The 21821-nt window shown below is 42.6% G+C and overlaps 1 protein-coding gene across 2 annotated transcripts in view; it reads right to left on the bottom strand.

Annotated features, from left to right (window-relative positions):
* The window catches only part of ASPSCR1 (alveolar soft part sarcoma chromosome region, candidate 1), a 123943-nt gene that overhangs the window by 89106 nt on the left and 13016 nt on the right, over positions 1-21821 (bottom strand). For both annotated transcript variants that reach the window (XM_015420360.1, XM_015420359.1), the window contains exon 4: positions 6247-6347. In XM_015420360.1, coding sequence (XP_015275846.1) covers positions 6247-6347 — 101 coding nt within the window. The remainder of the gene's footprint in view (positions 1-6246; positions 6348-21821) is intronic.

Raw genomic sequence — 21821 nt, 5'->3', positions numbered from 1 at the left:
TGACATAGTGGTAGCTCCCACAAAAAGCAACAAGAGCAACATAGAGTAAGACTGACTGACAGTTCTTTGGAAATGTCATGAATATGTATTAAAACTGACATTGCTAACATATTGGCTTGGATCCAGACTAGACATTTTTGCAGGCATGGGGCTTCCACCCTTTGAGAATATCTTCCTGGCTGCCCCCTTCCACACAGCAGCCCAAAATGGCCCCTGAAATCCTGCTTCTCAAAGTTCTTCTCCCACAGGAACAGCATTTTAAGGGGGCATCCACAGGAGAGGGAAGCAGGTAGAAATCCTTGCACCTGTGGAAATGTTAGTCTGGATCCAACCCATTATGACTAGGAGATTCAGATGATCCCCACTCCACTATAAGCTTAATAGGTGGCCTTGGGCTAATCATACCCAATCAGCCTAACTTACTCTCTGGCAGGTTTTGATACCCTCACAGTGATGGGAGGATAAAAATGAAATGGGGGGGAACCATGTAATTCAACATGACCATTTTTAACACAATGTGATGGACACATAGACCGAATCTGCTGAAATGTGATAGCCAGGCTAAAAGAAAGGAGAAAAAGGCCAGCACTCTAAGACTAGGTATCCCAGGCATCGTTATTCAAGACTACGTCTTTCAGATCAAGCCTCTGCAAAGATAACACACTCTACAAAGATGACACACACAAAAATCCCAGAGAGACACAATTGTATGCAATGGTTGGAAACCAGCAGGCCCCTCCTCCAGCTGCTCTTAATCCATTACGTGCATTCTCTGAGGCAAGCAGACACATCAAACAGGCTGCCATTTCTTTGATGTGCTGTTCTTCAGAAGGGGAACAGCAGGCAGATTAGATTGCCTCATGTAGGGATCTGACAGGGCCTGTAAACATCTTGTGTAAGGACTAGAGCATGCTGAGGAGGAGGAGGAGGAGGAGGAACAGCTAACAATAGCTTCCAGACCTTCTTCAGATCCAATTAGCAGAAATGGACACTAGGGACCTGGGGGGAAATTCCAGTGGGTTTACCACACTTATCCCTCTTGTGTTCTGAGAATAACTGCGTAATTCCAAGTATCTGTCCAAAGGGGACTGCCAAAGAATGATGAAGAAGAGCCAGCAGCTACAAAAGTGGCTAGTGACTACCAGGATCAATACAGAAGTAGCCACAGATGGCAAAATATAGAAGCACATCAACTTACACAACAAGAAAATATAGCCAGAAGATCATCAGTTCAGATTGCTCCTGTCAGATTACATATGGATTTTTAGTGTTCCTAGAATTTAATGAAAAGTCATTCAAATGGCTGCTTTCCGACCCCAGAGGGTAGGAAATCCCAGCTGTGTTTCATAGTCTGGTTAGCAATAATTATCACTTCTGTAGTGCTTCTCATCTTCAAAAGAGCAGTTCAACTAGTACTGTTGTACCTAAACCAAGTCAAGACAACTGTCTGCACAGGAAAAAGAAATTATTTTAACAAAGAAAATGGGGGGGGGGGGTGTTTGTCAATAAATCACTTATCCAGATCCATTCACCACAACAACTGAAGTTTCCCCTCAAGTCAACATATGAAGCTGCACTATACTGGTGTGGACAGTGATCCATCTAGTCCTATAATGTCTGCTAGCAGCTCAGGAGATCTTTCTCATACTTCTCACCAGAGATCAAAATATGTGTTCTGTCACTAAGCTATGACCCCTCCCTATGGGTGGGCCAAGTCTTCATTTTTAAGTTAATTCCCATCTGTTTTTTAAGGGCCATATGTTAGCACAGTTAGGCAGCAGTAGTGACCCAGGCCCAGCCATGTTACTGACCAGCCAGTACCATCTCTTAAAGATCTAATAACACCAAAGCTATACTGAAGGCAATATTAGTCATAAGTAAAAGAAAACCAAAAATTATCAATTTTTTAAAAAGTCTTCCCCCTAATTAAGTGGCCACAGCTGAAAGGGGAGGGGGTTCACTTTAAAGAAAAACTTCCTATGATAGGGAAATGGAGGAACAACAAGACTTACAATAAGTCTTCCAAAATAAGCATGAAGATTCCAAGCTAAACGAAATCACTTTGCAGAAAAGAAAAAAAATTACAAATTAGGGCTTGGGGGATTTAAGGGGCATCTCAGAAGAAATTTGTGACAGCAACAGTGAGGAGCCAGTGCTTCAGTACTAGAGGTTTAATTCCTGGCATCTCCAGTTAAAGGATCTCAGGTAGCTAGTGCTGAGAAAGACCCTTCTCTGCCTGAGACCCTGGGAAGCTGCTGGCAGTCAGAGAAGATAATATTGAGCTGGACAGACAAAGGATTTGACTCAGTAAAAAGCAGCTTCATATGTTGCATGAGCAGAGCAAATTTGTGTACACAGTTTAGTGATCAGAAGCCAACCAAACCAGATTCAAAAAGGAACACTAACAAAATTTTTAGTAAACTAATTAAAGCTTTCAACCTTAGAAAGCACATTTGATGTCTGTTCAGAAGTTTTGCTTTATAGGGAAAAGTTTTGTAAAATTTCCTCATGGGGACCCAGAAATCAATGTTGGATAGAATGTAAAGCTAGCAGGGACCCAAAAATTATCTAGCTCAAAACCTTCTGAAGCAGGTTTTTCCATAGACAAAGCTCTTCAAATAAGTTGGCCCCTGTTAGGGCTGGATAGTTGACCAGTCGAAAAAAGACTGATAGATGGATCAAATATTGTCAAATATAAAGCAAAGATGCTTTCTCTTATCTGCTTCAAATTTGGCAAGGAAGTTCCCATGATTAACAAGTACAATTCCTGAGACATTCATCCCAATTAAGTGGTTAAAAAAAGTTTCAGGTGGAAACTTGTGTCCCACTGAAATTAATGGAAACAAATACAAAGTTGGAATAAAGAATCTGAACAGGTTGATAACTGTAATAAAGAAAATAAGTACAACGTTAAGATACAGAACAAACCAATGACCTGGAAAATTTTCTGTTTTCTAGTTTTTAAAAGCAGTAATTCCCAAACTCTACAGTAAGGCACAGTAACTGATAAAATGTTACAAGAAAAAATTTCATAATTCAAGGCCCTTGTAATACCACCCATTTAGCAGGCAGCCTACTGCATCTCTGAGCAATTTACTGCTCTAGCCTTGCCTCCCCTTCAGTCAGCCCACAATGGAGGCAGACAACTCTGGTTTATCTGCATTGAACGTGATCATATCATTCAGTTACTCCCGATGCAAAGTTGCCTGAAATTCAAGAAGGCTTCTCATTACCTTTCTGCATGAGTCACAGTTCTGGCCATGCTTCCTTTCAGATGGGCTCCTCTCAATGTGTTAAGTCTTACTCAGGAACATTCTAAAAGTAAGCAGCTTTAAGGGTGAAGTTTGCCTCCAGTTTTAAGTAAGAGATTTTATAATCTCAGTGAATGCTTTCTAGAACTACATATTAATTTCTTCCAGTAAAAAAGCCTTCCACAACAGGAAGACTCAAATGAAATAAGAGTATAATACAGTACTGAAACCACACTAAATAGAAGAACTGGGTCTGAAGAGTAAATTCTGTTCTTGCAATCCCAATCCATATCAGATCCTTCCCCCCAGTTGTTTTTCACGGCCAAATTGCACACCAAGAGTTCCAATCCAACAACTCCAATATCACAAAAAAAACCCCCAGCAAACTAAGGCCACAGAGTTTCTACAGAGAGTTAGTATATGAAAATAAACATAAAATTTTCATACATGTGTCATCTTAAACATGGGGAGTAGGAGCTGGTGAGTTACTAAATTGAAGAAGAAACAATCTCTACTTGGAAGGGAATTTTTCAGAGTGCAGCGCAACAATTCAAATATTGTAACTAACAGTGCAATCCTATGCAGACAGGGTTTATACTGGAGTGGCTCTGCACAGGTTTGCTGTGTTTGCCACAACACATGGACTAATACGCAGACAAGGAAATAACAGATAGATCTTTTGTAAGTGTCTGAAACTGAAGCTCTTTGCACAAGTCATACCATCATGTAGTCTGACAAATACAGTACTACTTGTGAGGTTAATGTCTGCAATGTGTCAGGGGAAGAAAAACACAGGAACTGCACATTTACTGGTTGGCAGAAATAGAATGCTCATCTGCTTATTGTTATTCATACAACTGTCCAAGCTAGCCCACCCACCCTTCCCAAGTGAGTCTGTCATCTCAGCTTTGGAAGTCCTAGTATGACAGCAAGTCAATAACTCCTTTAGATGGTTATTGGGATGGTTTCTGAGCCTGAAAGAAACAGCTGCCAATTACACAATCCTACAACACCACACGTGGACTCTGGAAAAAGACTCTTCAACAGAACAGGAGCCAAAACAGTCCTGTTTGATCGCAGAGAGAACTAAGAACTAGATTCAAAAAGTAGGAATAACAAAAACACTGCACTGACAGCCCCTTCCCAATTCTCAGACAAATCCTGCTAACAAGGACAGGCGGAATTAAATAGTCTGCAACAGCAAATATCTCTAGTGTATGAAGCTTAGCCTTCAGAGTCCCAAAAGAAGCAAAGTTAAATAACAAAATTGTTTTTGGAGTACAAATGATTAGCTTGACATTTGTTTTTAAAGAGCAACCATTGTTCTTGAATCCACTTCAGACAGAAGGAAGCATTAAATATGGACTGCAGCAAGAGGGAGGCAAACCATTACGGAAGCTTGCTAATCCATAGCCATCCCATATTAAAGACAGACTGCTTTCAAGGTAGTACAAGGCAAAGGACAGCAACTAGACAAATCTTCCCCTTTGAAAAACATATGATCAAAGGTCTGAAAAAGACCAGTCAACCAACACTATGAGGCTAAAGCTTACTTTGTGTTTTTCTGCACAAAGCATGTCCTAATGAAATTTTCTGCCAATCTCTTTTCAATAACAACATCCCACCTGCATGTAAGAGACTGCATGCAAAATACTCCTGGCTTATGTGTACTCTGGCACAAAAGAAGGGAACCCACAGTCATCAAATAACTTTTTAAAAAGTAAACAAAACATTCACTCTGCTATAGGAGGGATGTGCATAGTCCTGCTGAGATTTGCCCATATTTTCTTTAAGGAAGGGGTCTCTTGGGATCAGCTGTACTACAGTAGAGTACAGAACTCTGCAAAGAGCATAGCACAGAGTAGGTGGAGAGAAAAGGCACAAGTTGCACAGTTCCAATCACATCACACAATATTCCACAGCGGTTGTGCAACTACATTCCACACAGGAACTGTGAAACCAACAAGTAGCACTAGGGTGGAAGAATGACATTTTCATAGGTTAAAAAGAGTAAGTGAAAATATTACATTCCTAGCATAAGAAGTGTAATACTGATTGAGACATGAAGACTGTGTCAAACAACTCTGAAGTAAATATATATTAACTGTGCAGTGAATGAGAAAAGGCCCCAGAGTGATATACATGCAACTGTAACCTGACAACCCTTTTTGTATTAAAAAAGCTGCTGCAGAAGAAAGCCGTTGAAAGTAGAAAAGCAGTGATGCAGGCCATATTATTTGCCCTAACCACCATTTCCCTGCTATAAATGTTCAACCTCCTTCTTCCCAATATGGTAGGGAAGCAGCTTGTATGTGGGGGGGTGGGGGTGATCTGGAACAGGAGAACAACAGGTAAGGAAAGGGTTTTGCGCAATGTCCTCTGCTATGCTATTAATTCCACCCTTCTGAAGTGAATTTTAATACAAAGAGCTCCCAAAATACAGTTGTACACATTTATATGCAATGTGTCCTTTGATCTGAAGGAGTGTAACTTCACTTTCTTTCACTACAGCTTAACAGAAGCAGGGGGGGATTCTTGTTTCTCATTGTATACCCCATACCAGTACCATTCTCTCCAAATGCAGATGGCAGCTGTGCAAGTCAAAAACAACTCTCATGTTGGACTGCCATCTGCTTAGCCTGCTGCAGCCCTAGGGGATTTTTTCCCTGTTTTGTTTTTTTAACACAGTGATACCATCAGCTTCTCTAAAAGAAATGAGCAGATTGATCATGAATGAGTCAACCTTCTTAAGAACATACAGAGCTGGTAGGATGGCCAGTCTTGGTTCTATCAGAGCACTGACTAGTAACTTGCTACTATTCTGTTCAACACAGTTATGGAGTAAAATAGCAAGGTTATATACCATCTGAGTTTTATCACAAAATAAATAAATGAGGTCTTACCGAAGTTGAGGCACAGCTTATATTCATTCAGGAACATTCTAATTACTTATTTTCTTAAAATATTTTTCTAATTATTTTCCCTTTGAACTCACCTGGTCTGTGCAAAATGATCAAGAATCTCCCGCAAGGTTTGGCTGGAGCAAAATGTATCCTGGAGCCTTGAACCATCATCCAGCTGCAAGGCAATCCGTACCTAAGAGGGAGAACCCAGTTAATTAAAAAAGGAATGAGGGTATCCCACATAACTATTGGTAGAACGATACATAGTGAGTTGCTTAAGGTCACATCTGGCGCATCAGCTGTCCTGGTTTACATCTGGCAAACAGAATCCTGGCCACCAGTCCTAGATTATGACTACTGCTTCAATCTGGCAGAGATTTATGTCATTTAGCAGTTACAACTAGTGACCCCAAAATGAACAACTGACAAATACAGATAAAGTTAATATTCCATTGCCTCACTAGCAACAGAACTATAACACACAGTTCTTAGAGCAGAGCTACATGTTCAACAAGGATCACATAATGGACTGTACCACCTCAGCACACAAATGACACATCATTTCTTTAAATGCTATCCCATATAAAACAAAGCTCCCTACATGTAGTGGGGCACTTCATATCAAAGACAATCAAGCTCCTCCCGGGGGTCATGTGTTCCACAGCACCCAGGTTATGAGACTACAAGAGCTTGATTATTTGACAAAAACAAAGCACGTTTGAGACTAAGACTGCAGTCCTAAGGACCCTTTCCCTGGAGTAAGCCTCACTGATTAACATGGAACTTACTTCCAAGGAAACCTGCTTAGGCTTGTTCCCCAAGTTAAGAACAGGGACCTCCAAACCAAAAATATGTGTTCCCTCACTGATGAGAAGGCTAATCCATTCAAAATGCCCCAACCTTCATGCATTCAGCTGGTTTACAGCTTTTCGTCTTTGACCTTGTTTCAGATCTGAAACTTCTACTGTACAAGGCAAGGCTAGCCTCTATTTGAGTTCATCCTGGAATCCTCCTGGCTTAGCAAGCTCAGAACATTTTTGGAAATAATAACTGAAACTGAGCCCCAGGAGTCCCCATACATATCTCTCTCATCAACTTCCATTTTCAGTCTCTTCTTGATCTCCTTTCTGGAGCATATTGGTCACTTTCCCTTTCTTGTCTAATATCTCATCTTTAGACTTTCACTCCAACTCTATTTTCTTGTGCTCGACCACCCTGTCCTCTACTTTTGGCCAGTTGGCCAGCGTGGATCAAAGCCCTGAAAAGTGGGGGAATCCCCGCTAGGACCTGGGGAATGGGAACCCTAGTAGATGACTCCATATTCTAATATTATGGGACAGAAAATAAAGCTTCTCCCTATCCATTCTTCCCATGCCATGCATGGTTTTATAAATCTCTAGCTGGTAACTGTTTCAAGATGGGAACCACCTGCCAATCACAAGCCCTACAGGGCAATGGTCTTGCCCACTTTTCTGAAACATGCAGCAGGTGCCAAACTGGGGACAAGTTCTCAGAAGAGCCATGAGTGCCATGTCAAAGAGCCATATGTGACTCCTGAGCCAGTGAATGTGTATCATTGATCTAGGGTATCTGATATTCTTCACGTTATAAGCATTGCTCTCCCTCATGCCATGGAAAACTACAACAGTTAAAAAAAAACACAACGATTGTTGTTGAACAGTAAAATTTGAAAGAAGCCTCATGGAGGTTTATGTAGACTTAGACTTTCCCACATATGAAGAAATATTTTCAAATCAGAAGACAGTCGCCACAGTAGTTTCAACTGCATATTGTGCCAGTTGAACTGACAACCCATCTTCCACAACTTAGTTTCCATAGAACATAATTGGACCAAACTACAGACATACAGAACCTGGGTACAGATAACAGGTTCTTTCTATGAAAAGTGTGATACAAGTGGATTGGCAGCCCACTGACTGGATCTGTTTTACTCTTTCAGCTAAAAATCTTTTTTAATTTTGCTCTGCAAAGTAATGTAACATATCTCTCAGATTTCTGAACCATCTGGTCTCATTTTGTAACAGCATCCCCTCACTTCCAATCAAACATTCTTGTAGCCATGTGTGTCTATTTTCTTTATAGATACAGATTTACACACAAGTACTAAGGATGTTTCTTGTTACGTACCCAAAGTCCAAAACTTCATGCATCTGAGGAAGTAGGCTATGACCCAAAAAATCCTATGCCATGTTACATTTGTTAAATCTTTAAAGTAAAACAGTGCTCATAGTTTGGGCTGCAAGAAGCTGAGCATTTTCCGCAGAAATTATTTCTCTAACAAGAAGTTTCTCTTGTAAAATATTAACAATAAGCTCAAGGCTCATTAAGGAGGAACAATTTGGAAATCTCCCTCTTCAGTATTACCTAGGTTCTCAGAGGCATGAGTTGGCTAATTTCCCTCCTGAAAATTTCTCTTATTTATTTAGAATACTTCTTATGCTGCCTCTTCAGAGTCCTGCTCAAGCCAACTTACAATTGAAAAAACAAGCAGCATAAAAACATAAGCAGTCCTTTTAAAAGCTGATAAGGTAAACCCCCTAATTAAAAGCCTGGGTATAAAGATATGTTTTGACCTGGCACCTAAACGAAAGTATAGTAGGGGGCAGGCTAGCCTCAAGGGGGAGGGCATTCCAAACATGAGGTGCCCCCACAGGTACCACCCAGTCTCTAGTTACAGGCAGCAGCACAGAGAACAGGGCTTGGGAGGCAGATCTTAACAAGAAGGCTGGATAGTATGGGAAGAGACAGGCGTTCAGGTACCCTGGTCCCAAGCCATTTAGGGCCTTAAAGGTAAGAACCAGCACTTTAAACTTCGCCCACAAACAGAAGTGTCACCTTTAACTAACCCTAAACTGCTCCCATCATTGTGTACCTCCTAAGTATATTCAGTCCTCATCTACCATGTTTGGAATGTTTTCCTTTGATTAATTTACAGAGCCATGTTTTCCAGTATACTCAGCGCATTTCCCAACTGTGCTGAAAAATACCTTATATCTTAACGAAAACAAAAAAATGTCCAAAAAATTGACTCAGTGATGACTGGACACGCATTTTGCACTTGGGAGCCCAAAGTATGTGAAAATCTCTATCTAGCCTGCTTTACTGCTTTTGTAATCATAATGGACTAGGAGTAAGGCCCGTTGTGGGAAGAAATACAACAAGCTCTAGACAGAGTCTCCAGGTGAGTGTCCTGGATAATAATGCCATAGAGTCCACTGCCCAAAGCAGCCCTTTTCTCCAGGAGAACTGATCTTGGAGATCTCCAGGTGCCACCTGGAAGTTGGCAATACTAAAGGGAGGGCCAGGTTTGTTGAAGGACCTCAGTGAGGTATAATACCATAGAGCTAATCCTCCCAAGCAACTATTTTCTCCATGGGGACTGATCTGTGTAGTCTGGATATCAATTGTAATTCAGAGAGATGTCCAGGCCTTCCCTTTCCCTCCAACCCCTTTCAATTCTAAAGCTGCTTCCTGTTTAACACTTTAACTGATTAACAGTTTAACTGACTCCCAGCTAATGCCCCATGGCTTCTTGGGACTCCCAACTTGGGAGTTGTAGTTCTAATTCCTTTTGCTATGGTTGCAGTAAGGCCACTGAGAACTACAACTCCCAATGCATCAAAAGTGGGGGTGTAAGAATGGAGGAGCTGGTGGGACAGGCCAATAGGACACCAAGGCAGCTTCCCCAGTCGCCAATGGGAGAGTAGGTGAGTCATCACCAGCATGGCTTGGCATATATATATGTATGGCATATGTATATAAAATGCTGTCATGATCTGGGCTGTGCAAGAAGAGGCCTAGCAGGCCCAGGGAGCCTGAGTAGCAGTGGAAGGAGGCCAGGCCTACAACTCCCAGAAGACCCTGAGAGGTTTTGGCACCAATTTTAGCCAATCACTACAAAGGGGGACTTTTAATAAAAGACCTGGTACAGAAGAGTGGTTCTTTCTTCCAAGAGAGCAGGGCCAGAGGGAAGGCTGCTGCTAGGAGAGACCCTCACCCTGAGAGGAAGGGTGAGCAGACTCAGGCCCAGCTGAGACAGTGAACAAGGGACTGTGAGTCTAGTCACCTTAGGGCATTTGGTTTCTTTTCTCTTCACCCACTTATTGTCCCTGCACCTTGTTTGTTTCCCATATTTGACTGATCTCCTGTAAAATAAACCTTTTAGTTGTTGTTCACTCTGCCTGGTCCTCACGCATCTTATTCGGCCTTCTCAAGGGAGGTCTGAAACCTTGGGAGGGTGCTCTGGGCCTTCTCAAGGGATCCTAACACCAGAGTGGTGGCAGCATCGGGTGACACCCTACCTGGGCTGTGACAGATGCCAACCATTTTATTTATAGGAATGATGGCAGAATCTGTTGAAGTAGTTCCAAAACAAAGGAAGCCACCAATCAATCAAATAGGAAGGATGTGTCTGACCCTAAGGGAATCCAGCACAAGAGGAAAGAAAAAAAAGAAATTCAAAAGTTCTCTTTGTCACAAGCTATCAACAACCAAGTTTTGAACACCATCTGTTCTGATAACTACAGATCTACTTTCCTTCTTAGGCTACACTACATTTCTTGTCACTAGCTCTTAAAGTACTCGGATATACCACAAGGTCAACTTGCCCCATGTAATTTTGTGAGATGAAATAATGCATCTTTCAATAAACATGGAATAGCATTATGATTATAGAGGGACATGGGAAATTGCTCTTTATTCTAACAGCAGTTTGGAAGTACTATTGCTTTTGAAGCTGTTTCAGTAAGGCAAAGTTCTGTCATGAAGAACAAAGTCACTATTTTTTTCCTGTCCTGGATTTCAGGACAACCTATACACCAACAACATCAACCAGGAAGCCTGTGACCAACTGACTCCCATAAAACTTAAAAATAATAAACAAGAAACTCCTGCACACAGAGAATTGGTATCTTATTTCATTTTTTATTTGTATCCTGGCTTTTGATTCTGAGTCACCAGAGGCCTACGTATTTAAGCTTTTTATCATAATAAGGAAGGTTAAAACCTCTTTCTAGAGGGTAAATACTCCTTGAGAAAACACTAGCAGCATTCCCAGAATTGGCAGCACTGCAGGAGAACTGAACCAACACTATTATCCCAATTTGGTTCATTCCTCACATAGTCCTCATCACTGAAGTATTCAAGGGTCTGGAGAAGGAGACAGACACAACAAAAATTTTCCAGTATTTTAAAGAGAAATTTTTTTTAAGTCAACCCCAGGCACTACAAGATCTAACACACCACTGCTTTCATTGGCAGGATATATTTGCCGTCACTTGCGCAGCAGGCTAAAAGATGTGACCTGCTGGGATTTGGGAACACATTCATAAGAAGTACTGCATCTTACCAACCACCAATCATAAGGGGCCAGTGCTAAGTAGTTTCATCCCATCATTGACATCGTTTTCCCAGTTTCTTCCTCACTAAAGTCAAGACCAGCCTTCAGATTATCCTTGGCTGCATAAGCGTGCCGACAGCTGACATTACTAGGCTACAAGACTGCTGCCCATAAATCCACGCTGCCAATTGCATCATTTTTTTAGGCAACAGTTCAAAGCCAAGCATGTCACGAAAGCCATATTCAGACAATTTAAAAAAGCTTCACAGAAATCCCAAACTATATATGAAATGTTAAGCTTTTATCAAAAAAAATAGAAAACCATGCCAATTCATTTCTAAGTTTACAAATATGAGTACAAGATTGATTAATGGTTTAATTGAATTGCTACATTAGTTCTTTGTAATAGTATCCTTCCTCTGACTACAAGGAATCTGCTTTCCTTGCCCTCCATACATCTGTTTCTAAAGGCAGAAACAAAGTCTTAACAAACGCTACTGTGGATACAAATCCAAGAATAATTACATTATTCCCTGCAGTTCTGAATAGCCATAAACAAATTTTATGGCATCTCTCCTTCCAGGGTTCAGTATTCCACAATTTTATTGGGAAATCACTGTCTGCATTTCCAAGGAACAGTCAATTGATGAAAGTTAAAATACACACAATTTTACCTAGCATCACAGCTTTAGGGTAACACAACTGAATTAATGATAAAACCTTTTTAAAACCTCGCTTGCAGAATCTGGTAGTCTGGTTCTGGCAAACATGCACACACACACCCAACACCATATTTTACCAGTCAAAGCAGCTTAAGAATACTCTCCTTCCTGATTATCTAGGGCTTTCAACAATGCCATCCTAAGCAGAGTTGCACCCCTTCTAAACCCATCAACTTCAGTGAACTTAGACAAGTGTAACTCTGGTCAGGACAGCACTGCAACTTTCTTATTTCAAATTTCCCAGCTGTACAATAATCAGCTCAACTCCAACAAGGAGCAGATGCCAATCACAATACTCAATAGCCATCAGTAATCCAAAGCTGAATCCTACTCTGTTCTCTCTTGAAGATAATCATTACAGTTTCTTGCTTCACAGAGGTACCAACACTCCGTTTTAAATAATTAGTGTTTCCTTCTTTAAAATAAAAAATATTTGAGATGGAAGTATATGGAAGTAAGTGCCATCAAGTCACAGCCAACTTATGGCTACCCCAATAAGGCGCTTTCAAGGCAAGTGAGAAGCAAAAGTGGTTTGCCATTGTCTTCCTCTGCACAGAGTCTTCCTTGGCGGTCTCCCATCCAAGTACTGGCCCTGCTTAGCTTCCAAGATCTGACGAGATTGGGCTATACCAAGCTGCCTTCCTTCCGCTAGACGGAAGTAAACACAAAGCAATTTTCATCAATCTCTGCCACTTCAGAAGCAAAAAATGCAAATTGTACTCAACCCTGGCCAGAGTCCATTAAAGCATACCAGAACAGATAATGAGTTCAGCCAGAGTTGCAGACAACAGAGTATTCAAAATTTAAAGGGATCTGTAATAATACAAGTTGTTAAGAATGACATACTGCTCCTTTTTCTTCTACTCCCCACTTGAGTCTTACCATTACAGGTAAGGTATCATTCCCTGTCCATGGAAGATCTGGCAGATTCTGTTTGAGAGGTTATTTAAACTAGACTATTAGACAAATATTTCAAACTCCCATTCCTTTTTCTTAATTGCCTGGAATTAATTCAATTAGGCACTGCTAACCCTTAATAAGGAGCTGCGGTGGCTCAAGTGGTTAAGACACTGAACTGCAGGCTGTGGAAGGTCAGTAGTTCAGCAGTTCGAGACCCAGGGGTGCCGCATGACGGAGTGAGCTCCCGTCTCTAGTTCCAGCTCCTGCCAACCTAGCAGTTCAAAAGCAAGAAATTGCAAGTAGATAAATAGGTACCACTTCAGTGGGAAGGTAACAGCGTTCCGTGCACCTTGGTGTTTAGTCATGCCGGCCACATGACCACGGAAGCGTCTTGGACAGCGCTGGCTCTTCGGCTTTGAAACGGAGATGAGCACCGCAACCCTAGAGTCGGCTTCGACTGGCTTTTGAGCAAGGGAACCTTTACCTTTACTTTAACCCTTAACAACAAATCAACCAATAATCTTGATTATCAGTTCTTTTTTTCCAACTAGATTCAGGTGGGTAGCCGTGTTGGTCTGAAGCAGCAGAACAAAGTTTGAGTCCAGTGGCATCTTTAAGACCAACGAAGTTTTCTTCAAGGTATAAGCTTTCATGTGCATGCAAATTTCCAGATACAATGAAATGAAAATTACCGGTCCATACATATAGGTAGAGGGTGAACAGTTAATTAGCATACAGCATAATGAATAGTTACCATTTGTTTGGGTTTAATTCTGGAAGAAAACATATTCTTTTTTTTAGCTAGTTATTCAAGTACACCTTGACCTGAATAGCCCAGGCTAGCCCAATCTCATCAGAAGCTATTCAAAATCAACCCTGGTCAGTACTTGGACAGGAAGTCTAGGGTTGCTATGCAGAGGTAAGCAATGGCAAAGCACTTCTGAATGTCTTTTGCCTCGAAAACCGTATAGGGTTGCCATAAGTTGGCTGCAAGTTGACAGCAAAAAAACAAAACAAAAATCAAACACATTCACCAGTTGACCACTAACATGGGCACTTTTTCTACTGGTCCTTCTCTGGAGCTTGAAGTAGAATCATAGAATCACAGAGTCGGATGGGACCTCCAGGGTCATCTAGTCCAACCCCCTGCACAAGGCAGGAAATTCACAAATACCTCCCCCTCCACACTCGCAATGACCGCTGTTCCACGCCCAGAAGATGACAAAAAACGCTCCAGGATTGCTTCCTGACCCCAAAGTGGCAATCAGCATTTCCCTGGGCATGTAAAAAAGGGCCACGAGAACTAGGCACTGAGGCAACCCGCCCTGCCCTCCTTCTCATGATCTGCCTACGTTCACAGAATCCACATTGCTGTCAGATGGCCATCTAGCCTGTTTGAAAAACTCCAAAGAAGGAGAGCCCACCACTTCCCGAGGAAGCCTGTTCCACTGCGGAACCACTCTGTCAGGAAGTTCTTCCTAATGTTTAGCCGAAAACTCTTCTGATTTAATTTCAACCCACTGGTTCTGGTCCGACCTTCTGGGGCAACAGAAAACAACTCCGCTCCATCCTCTATATGACAGCCCTTCAAGTACTTGAAGATGGTTATCATATCAACTCTCAGTTGTCTCGTCTCCAGGCTAAACATGCCAAGCTCCTTCAACCTTTCCTCATAGGGTTAGGGTTAGGGTTAGGTCCTAACCTCCAGACCCCTCACCATCTGCGTTGCTCTCCTCTGGACATATTCCACTTGTCTATTTCCTACTTAAATTGTGGTGCCCAAAACTGAACACGATACTCTAGCTAAGGTATAACCAGAGCAGAGTAAAGTGGTACCATCACTTTGCATGATCTGGACACTATACTTCTGTTGATACAGCCCAAAATCGCATTTGCCTTGTTAGCAACCACATCACACTGCTGACTCATGTTCAGTGTATGGCCTACTAAGACCCCTAGATCCTTTTCACACATACTACTGCCAAGACAAGTCTCCCCCAACCTATAATTATGCATTTGATTTCTCCTACCTAATTGCGGAACTTTACATTTATCCCCATTGAAATTCATTAAATTTCTTTTAGTCCAGTTTTCCAGCCTGTCAAGCTCATCCTGTATCCTGACTCTGTCTTTTACCGTACTTGCTACCCCTCCCAATTTAGTATTATCTGCAAATTTAATAAGCATTCCCTCTATCCCTTCATCCAAATCATTGATAAAGATATGTTGTTGAAGGCTTTCACGGCCGGAGTTCATTAGTTGCTGTAGATTTTCCGGAATGTGTGGCCATGGTATTGGCATTGTAGAACCTGACGTTTCGCCAGTTAACTGTGACTGGCATCCTCAGAGGTATAAACACAGAAAGATGGAATACTCTCTGTGTCAAGGTGAGAAGAAAATGGTAGGCAGTAAATGTATATCTATTCCAGAAGGTGGGCGGGGCTGAGTCATTGTCTTGTAGGAGTTCCCCAGTCTATGGACGTGCTTCATGAAAGACACTGCAGACTTGGCCAACCTGAAAAATCAGCAGTGGCTGAACATAGCCTAACTCAAAACAGGACACAGTATTTTGTTCCAAGACACTGAAAGGTTGGACAACACTTTCAATTACCATGTCAGATTACACAGGGAAGCCATTGAAATTCACAAACATAAACATAATTTCAACAGGAAAGAAGAGAGTTTAAAAATAAATAGGACATGGCTTCCTGTCCTGAAAAACACAAAAGGCTTTACATCAGACAATAGCACTACAGATAAGATTAGAATTTCAACAAACTCCTCAGGAATCAGGAAACCTCCTCAGGAAACAAAAGAACCTCCTCAGGAAAGCTCCTCCATTTGCATGTCCATAGACTGGGGAACTCCTACAAGACAATGACTCAGCCCCGCCCACCTTCTGGAATAGATATAAATTTATTGCCTACCATTTTCTTCTCACCTTGACACAGAGAGTATTCCATCTTTCTGTGTTTATACCTCTGAGGATGCCAGTCACAGTTACCGATGAAATGTCAGGTTCCACAATGCCAAGACCATGGTCACATATCCCAGAAAATCTACAGCAACCATTGATAAAGATGTTGAACAAAACAGGTCCCAAGACAGATCCTTAAGGCACTCCACTTGTCACTTCTCTCCAAGAAGATGAGGAACCATTCACAAGCACTCGTGGGGAGCCATCTGTCAACCAGTTAGAGATCCACCTAACAGTCATAGGATCCAAACCACATTTTTCCAATTTGTCAACAAGTATATTATGTGGAACCTTATCAAAAACCTTACTGAAATCAAGATAAACTATGTCTACAGCATTCCCCTGATTCAGCAAGGTAGTAACTTTCACAAAAAAAGAGATAAGGTTAGTCTGACATGACTTGTTCTTGAGGAATTCATGCTGGCTCTTAGTAATCACAGCCGTCCTTTCTAAATGCTCAAGGACTGTCTTTTTGATGATTTGTTCTAAAACTTTCCCAGGTATAGATGTCAAGCTGACCTGGATCCTCCTTTTTCCCCTTCTTGAAGATTGGGACAACATTTGCCCGCCTCCAATCTTCTGGCACCTCACCTGTTCTCCAAGAATTCTCAAAAATAATGGACAGAGGCTCAGAAATTACATCTGCGAGTTCTTTTAGTACCCTTGGATGCAGCTCATCTGGCCCCGAAGACTTTGTTCCATTTAAAGAAAGTAGGTGTTTATGTATTACCCCTACTATCCTAGGCTGCAACTCCATTCCCTCATGTGTTCTGTTTTTGCTATGTTGTGCACGATTTCCCTTGCAAGAGAAGACTGAGAAAAAGTAGGAATTGAGCAGTTCTGCCCTCTCTTCATCACCTGTTACAATTTCACTTTCCTGTCCCCGCAATCTATGTTCCCTCTAAGCTGTGGAGTCTTGTGAGCAAAAAGTCTACTTTGTGAGCTGCTGGCTTTAAAGTTGTGAGCAAGCAATTTGGCTACTGCATAAATTAGTTTGCTCTGGAGCCCTTCTTCCTGGGCTAAGGAAAAAATGTGTGAGCCGGAGGCTAAAAAAATGTGAGCTAGCTCACACTAACTCAGCTTAGAGGGAACAATGCCCGCAATGGGCCTACCATGTCCTTTCTCCTTTTCTTACTTTGAACATAAGAAAAGAACTTTTTTTGTTTTTAGCATCTTTCGCTAGGCTAAGCTCATACTGAGTTGGGAGTTGGGGTCCCACTCTCTGCCTGCAGCATGCTAATTTGGGAGAAAGGGTCTGTAAGGCTCAGTATAACACCTAGGAACACTGATTCCTTTTGCCAGATGTAGAAAAAGAACAGGGATTTTCCTGCCATCTTGCCAAGCCTTTCAATGCTCACTCTTTTCCAGACTTCTCAGGGGCTCAGTGTAACAGCAATGAACCCTCAGCCACCTACCCACCCCACTGTTGTGTTTGGCCTTGAAAGAGCTTACAAAACTCAACATGGCATCAAAGACCAAACCCCACACTCTCCTCTAGGGACACAGAAAGCACAAATTTTCACCAACATACTTTTCTTCTTCCCGTTTGCTTAATGCAGTAGAAAATGGATTTTAATATTATCAGTAATTCACTGAATTATTAAAAGATTATTACTCAGGATCAACAACAATATTAATTCAAATTGATTCTTTCTTAAAGAATCATTTAGAATTAACTAACAAAGTAGGCTTTCACTCATGAAAGCTTATACAATAAATTCATTAGTCTTTAAAGCATCACAAAATAAAACAGGTGTCCAGGAGTTTGTTAAGACTAACGGAACCGATTCCAGCATAGGCTGTCACGAGTCAGAGCTCATTTCATCACATGCTACAGACTAACATCCATCTGAACTTAAACTGTCACAAGCCTTTTTTTAAAAAAAAATGCAGCTCACTAATTTGGCTAACCTGACCAAAATAAAACTATTTTGTGGATTAATATTTTATAAGTTGGAGTCAGTATCCAAATTTGATTACAATTGGATTTGTTCATTAAATGCATTTTAATGGGTTTGGACGTCATTCCCCTTTCTGAAGAATGATTCATCCTATTATTGACATGGCTTTCCCAATTTCATTCATTGCTCAAGGGCAGCCTTCAAATTATCCTTGGCTGCACAAGAGTGCCGACAACTGACATCACCAGATACAAGATTCTTTGCCCAGAAATCCACACTGCCAATTGAATCAACACTTTAGGCAGCAGTTCAAAACTAGGCAGGGCATTAAATTCGACCAACCAACCAACCAACCCCCCCCCCCCCACTGAGTCAACAGTTAAGTTGATTTCCTACTTGTTGTAAGAGTTCCACCATTGGCCTTTGGCCCCTATTCTTTGATGTACAGTACCAAGATAATCTGTAACAAATTATTTTAATGGGAACAGCAACAGACAATGATGGTTTTATTTGCCCAAGTCCAGAGTTCTTTAGCTAGTAAACAGGGGAACTCAAGTAATATCAAGCAGAAGTTTTAGAACTGAAAAATTAAGATGAGGAATTAGACAAAACAGCGAAAGAACAAACCAACCATTAATCAAGAACTGTCTAGCAGATATTACAGAGCAATTAGAGACTAAACATTTAGATGTCAATTCAATATCAATCAAGATATAGTGAAAATGGTTTGAACATACAAAAATACCTAGAGTTGATCCTGACCATAAAGTACCTAATTACGATAAAATGAACATTATGGTGTTTTGCTAAATAAATATTTTGTGTGTGTTGTATTTCTGTGATTTAATGTGGGTTTTTATATGTATGTTGCTGCAGGACCGTAGCCAGGATTTTTGGTTGGTGGGGCTAGCATTATTTGCCATAATGAAAGGGGGGTAGCTCCCCCTCCCTCCTCTCCTGCAAGATTTAAAGGGCCCTTCAACTGATCAGTGGGGAGCACATGCCCCACTGATCAGCTGGAGGGCCCTTTAAATCTTGCAGGAGGGAGAGGGTCGTGCACCACCCTCCGCTTCTTCTCAAAAGCATTTAAAGGACCCCTTTAAATGCTTTTGGGAAGAAGCAGGGGGGCCTTTAAGGAAGGGGGCTGCGAGTCCCACCAACTTCCTGAAGCCAATGGTCCATTTTGAGGCTCATAGCAGAGGGATGCCAGCCTCCAGGTGGGACCTGGGGATCGCCTAGAATTACACCTCATCTCCAGACTACAGAGATCGGTTTTCCTGGAGAAAATGGATGCTCTGGAGTGGGTGGATTCTATGGCATTGTGCACCACTGAGGTCTCTGCCTCCCCAGGTTCCATCCCAAAATCTCCAGGAGTTTTCCCAACCTGGATCTATCTCCCACTGGTGGCCAGGGAGAACCTGGCACCCCTAGTAGGGATGAGCTCTGCCTGCCACAGACGAACAGACTGGGTCCTTCATGCTCCACCTCCTGGAAAGCAATTGGCTGTTGCTTTTTCCTCCATTTTCACCAGACCCAATCCTGAGGTTTGGGGGGTGCCTGGGAAGGGCAGGCCTGTAGGGAAACTGGCAGCCAGCCCTGAGGCCTGTGTGTGAGGGTGAAATGGGTGACAGCAACAGTGATGGGCACCTGCCCAAGCTGGCAGCACAGTCAGAGCTGCCAGCATAGCCAGAGCCAGAAGCCAGCCCCTCTGACTCCTTGGGAGTTGACAGCTTGCTGCCACCAGTGCCCGAGCCTGTAACCCCTGCACCTGTTCTTGCAGCAGCCGATGAGGTACAGGTGCAACCAGGTAGCCCACCTGACTCACCTCCACGGGTGGCTCGGCTGAGGGAGTGGCTCCATAGGGACTTAGCCACCTGCCGCTGGGATGCTCGGCTGGCAGGGAAGGCGAGCGCTGAGTCCTGGGTACTAGCAGGAGTGGCAGCGCCACCATGGGAAGCACGGCCCGAGGGCTATATAGCTCCTACTCGGGATCGAGTTCCTCGTGGAAGCAACGAGTCGCCTTCATGCAGACCTTGCATCCACTTACAGCTCCTGTTCTCAGACCCCATTCTTGTTTGGATCTCCTGGCTTCCTGACCTCTGCTTCGGAGAACCACTCTCTTGGACTCACGATTTGGCTCTCGCTCTGACTTTTGCGGCTATGACCTCGGACCAGACCTGACTCCTGCCTCTCAGCCCAGCCCAGCCCATGACAGTGGGACAGGCTGTCTTGAAGTCTACAGGCCACTCTACTAAGTAACCTAAATATTTGTGTCAAAACAGCCACCCACTAGTCTGAGTCATGGGGTCTGGATATCTTGATTCCTACTGATCAGTCTATAACTACATAAAAAGACTGTTCGAACCACACTGAACATCAGAATTCAGTAGCGGGATAGTTCCATTTATCTCAGAGTCCACGCTCCCTCCCTCAAAGGCTGGGTTTTCAACAACGTAACAGCCATTAGGTAAGGCACAGCAATTACAAATTATGAAGTTAACATTTTAGAGTTCACTCTAGATCTGCATGCTTCTCTGCACCTGAAAGATGCAGAGAACCTCCTGATGGCACCTTGGTTTTGGCCACTGTGTGACACAGAGTGTTGGACTAGATGGCCCACTGGCCTGATCCAACATGGCTTCTCTTATGTTCTTATGTCTGAGGAGATGCTCTGTATTCTTAGTGCTTGCAGGGAAACAGTGGGAAGGCTTCTGAAGTTCTGGCCCTGCTGGTGGACCTCCTGATGGCACCTGGGTTTTGACCACTGACACAAGTTGAACTGGATGGGCCATTAGCCTGATCCAACATGGCTTCTCTTATGCTTTTATGTTCTTAAGATAAGAACTAGGTAAATGTCCTCTGAGCCCTGACAGGGACATGAACAAAATCCATTTTAGAGGCTTAATGAACTTAGGTAACCTGATGTACTTGTGATCTTATGTTCTTACAGTTTCACAAAATAAACTAACTGCAGAGCCAGCTCTAACTGGTTTCTAACCAGCTCTAACTGGTTTCTAACCAGCTCTAACTGGTTTCTAACTAGCTGTATAAGTGATAAATAAGGAAGTGGGCTAAGGGCATTCACTATATAAGGAATAAATGTAGGGGCTTCCTTTTAGTGGCTATTCTTGGAACTGAAATAAGGAAAAGGTGGTTGTGTTAGTATATGATTTGTTTATTACTGCCATCTTACCAATGATGACATATATTATCCTATAAAAAGTTATGTTAAAGTCGCAATCAGGGAGAACTTATTTTCAGTGCCTGGATAGGCTCTCTCTCTATCTCTGTAGTTCAAACTACTTAATACATTCTTTTCTGCTAAAGTCCATCATCTACATTCAACCCCTCATTCTGGGACCCTGGTGATTTTTCTCTGTCAACCCTTACTGGGTTGGGGGTCTCCAGGTCTCTCCCCCATCATCAGTTCCCTTGCAGGATACATGCCACCTCTGGCACTTGGCAGCAGACTTCTTGGACCCATTGCAGACTCATCTTACACAGTCACATTTGGTTTCAGAGAGGCTTCTCCTGTTGCTGGAGGCTCTACTAGTTGGACTTCTTCCAGGATCTAATAGTTTGTTCTTTGGTACAGTAGAAGCAGGGGTGTGGCCAGAAAATTTTGGCTGGTGGGGCATGGGGAAATCTGGGTAGGCACCCCGGCCACACCTGCTGCTCCTCTTGCTGCAGCAGAAGCAGCAGCTCCGGCTCCACTGTGACCTCTACTCCTCTTGATTAAAGAGACTCGATTCCGGGCTGCTTTTCTGTGTAAGCTTGGGGGGGGGGGGGTCCCCACACCGCCCCTTTT

This window comes from Gekko japonicus, unplaced genomic scaffold (assembly GCF_001447785.1).
Source record: "Gekko japonicus isolate JY-2015 unplaced genomic scaffold, Gekko_japonicus_V1.1 scaffold360, whole genome shotgun sequence".
In the NCBI taxonomy this organism is placed as follows: Eukaryota; Metazoa; Chordata; class Lepidosauria; order Squamata; family Gekkonidae; genus Gekko; species Gekko japonicus.
Note: the sequence above shows the minus strand (reverse complement) of the source record. Positions and strands in the feature narration are given on the sequence as shown.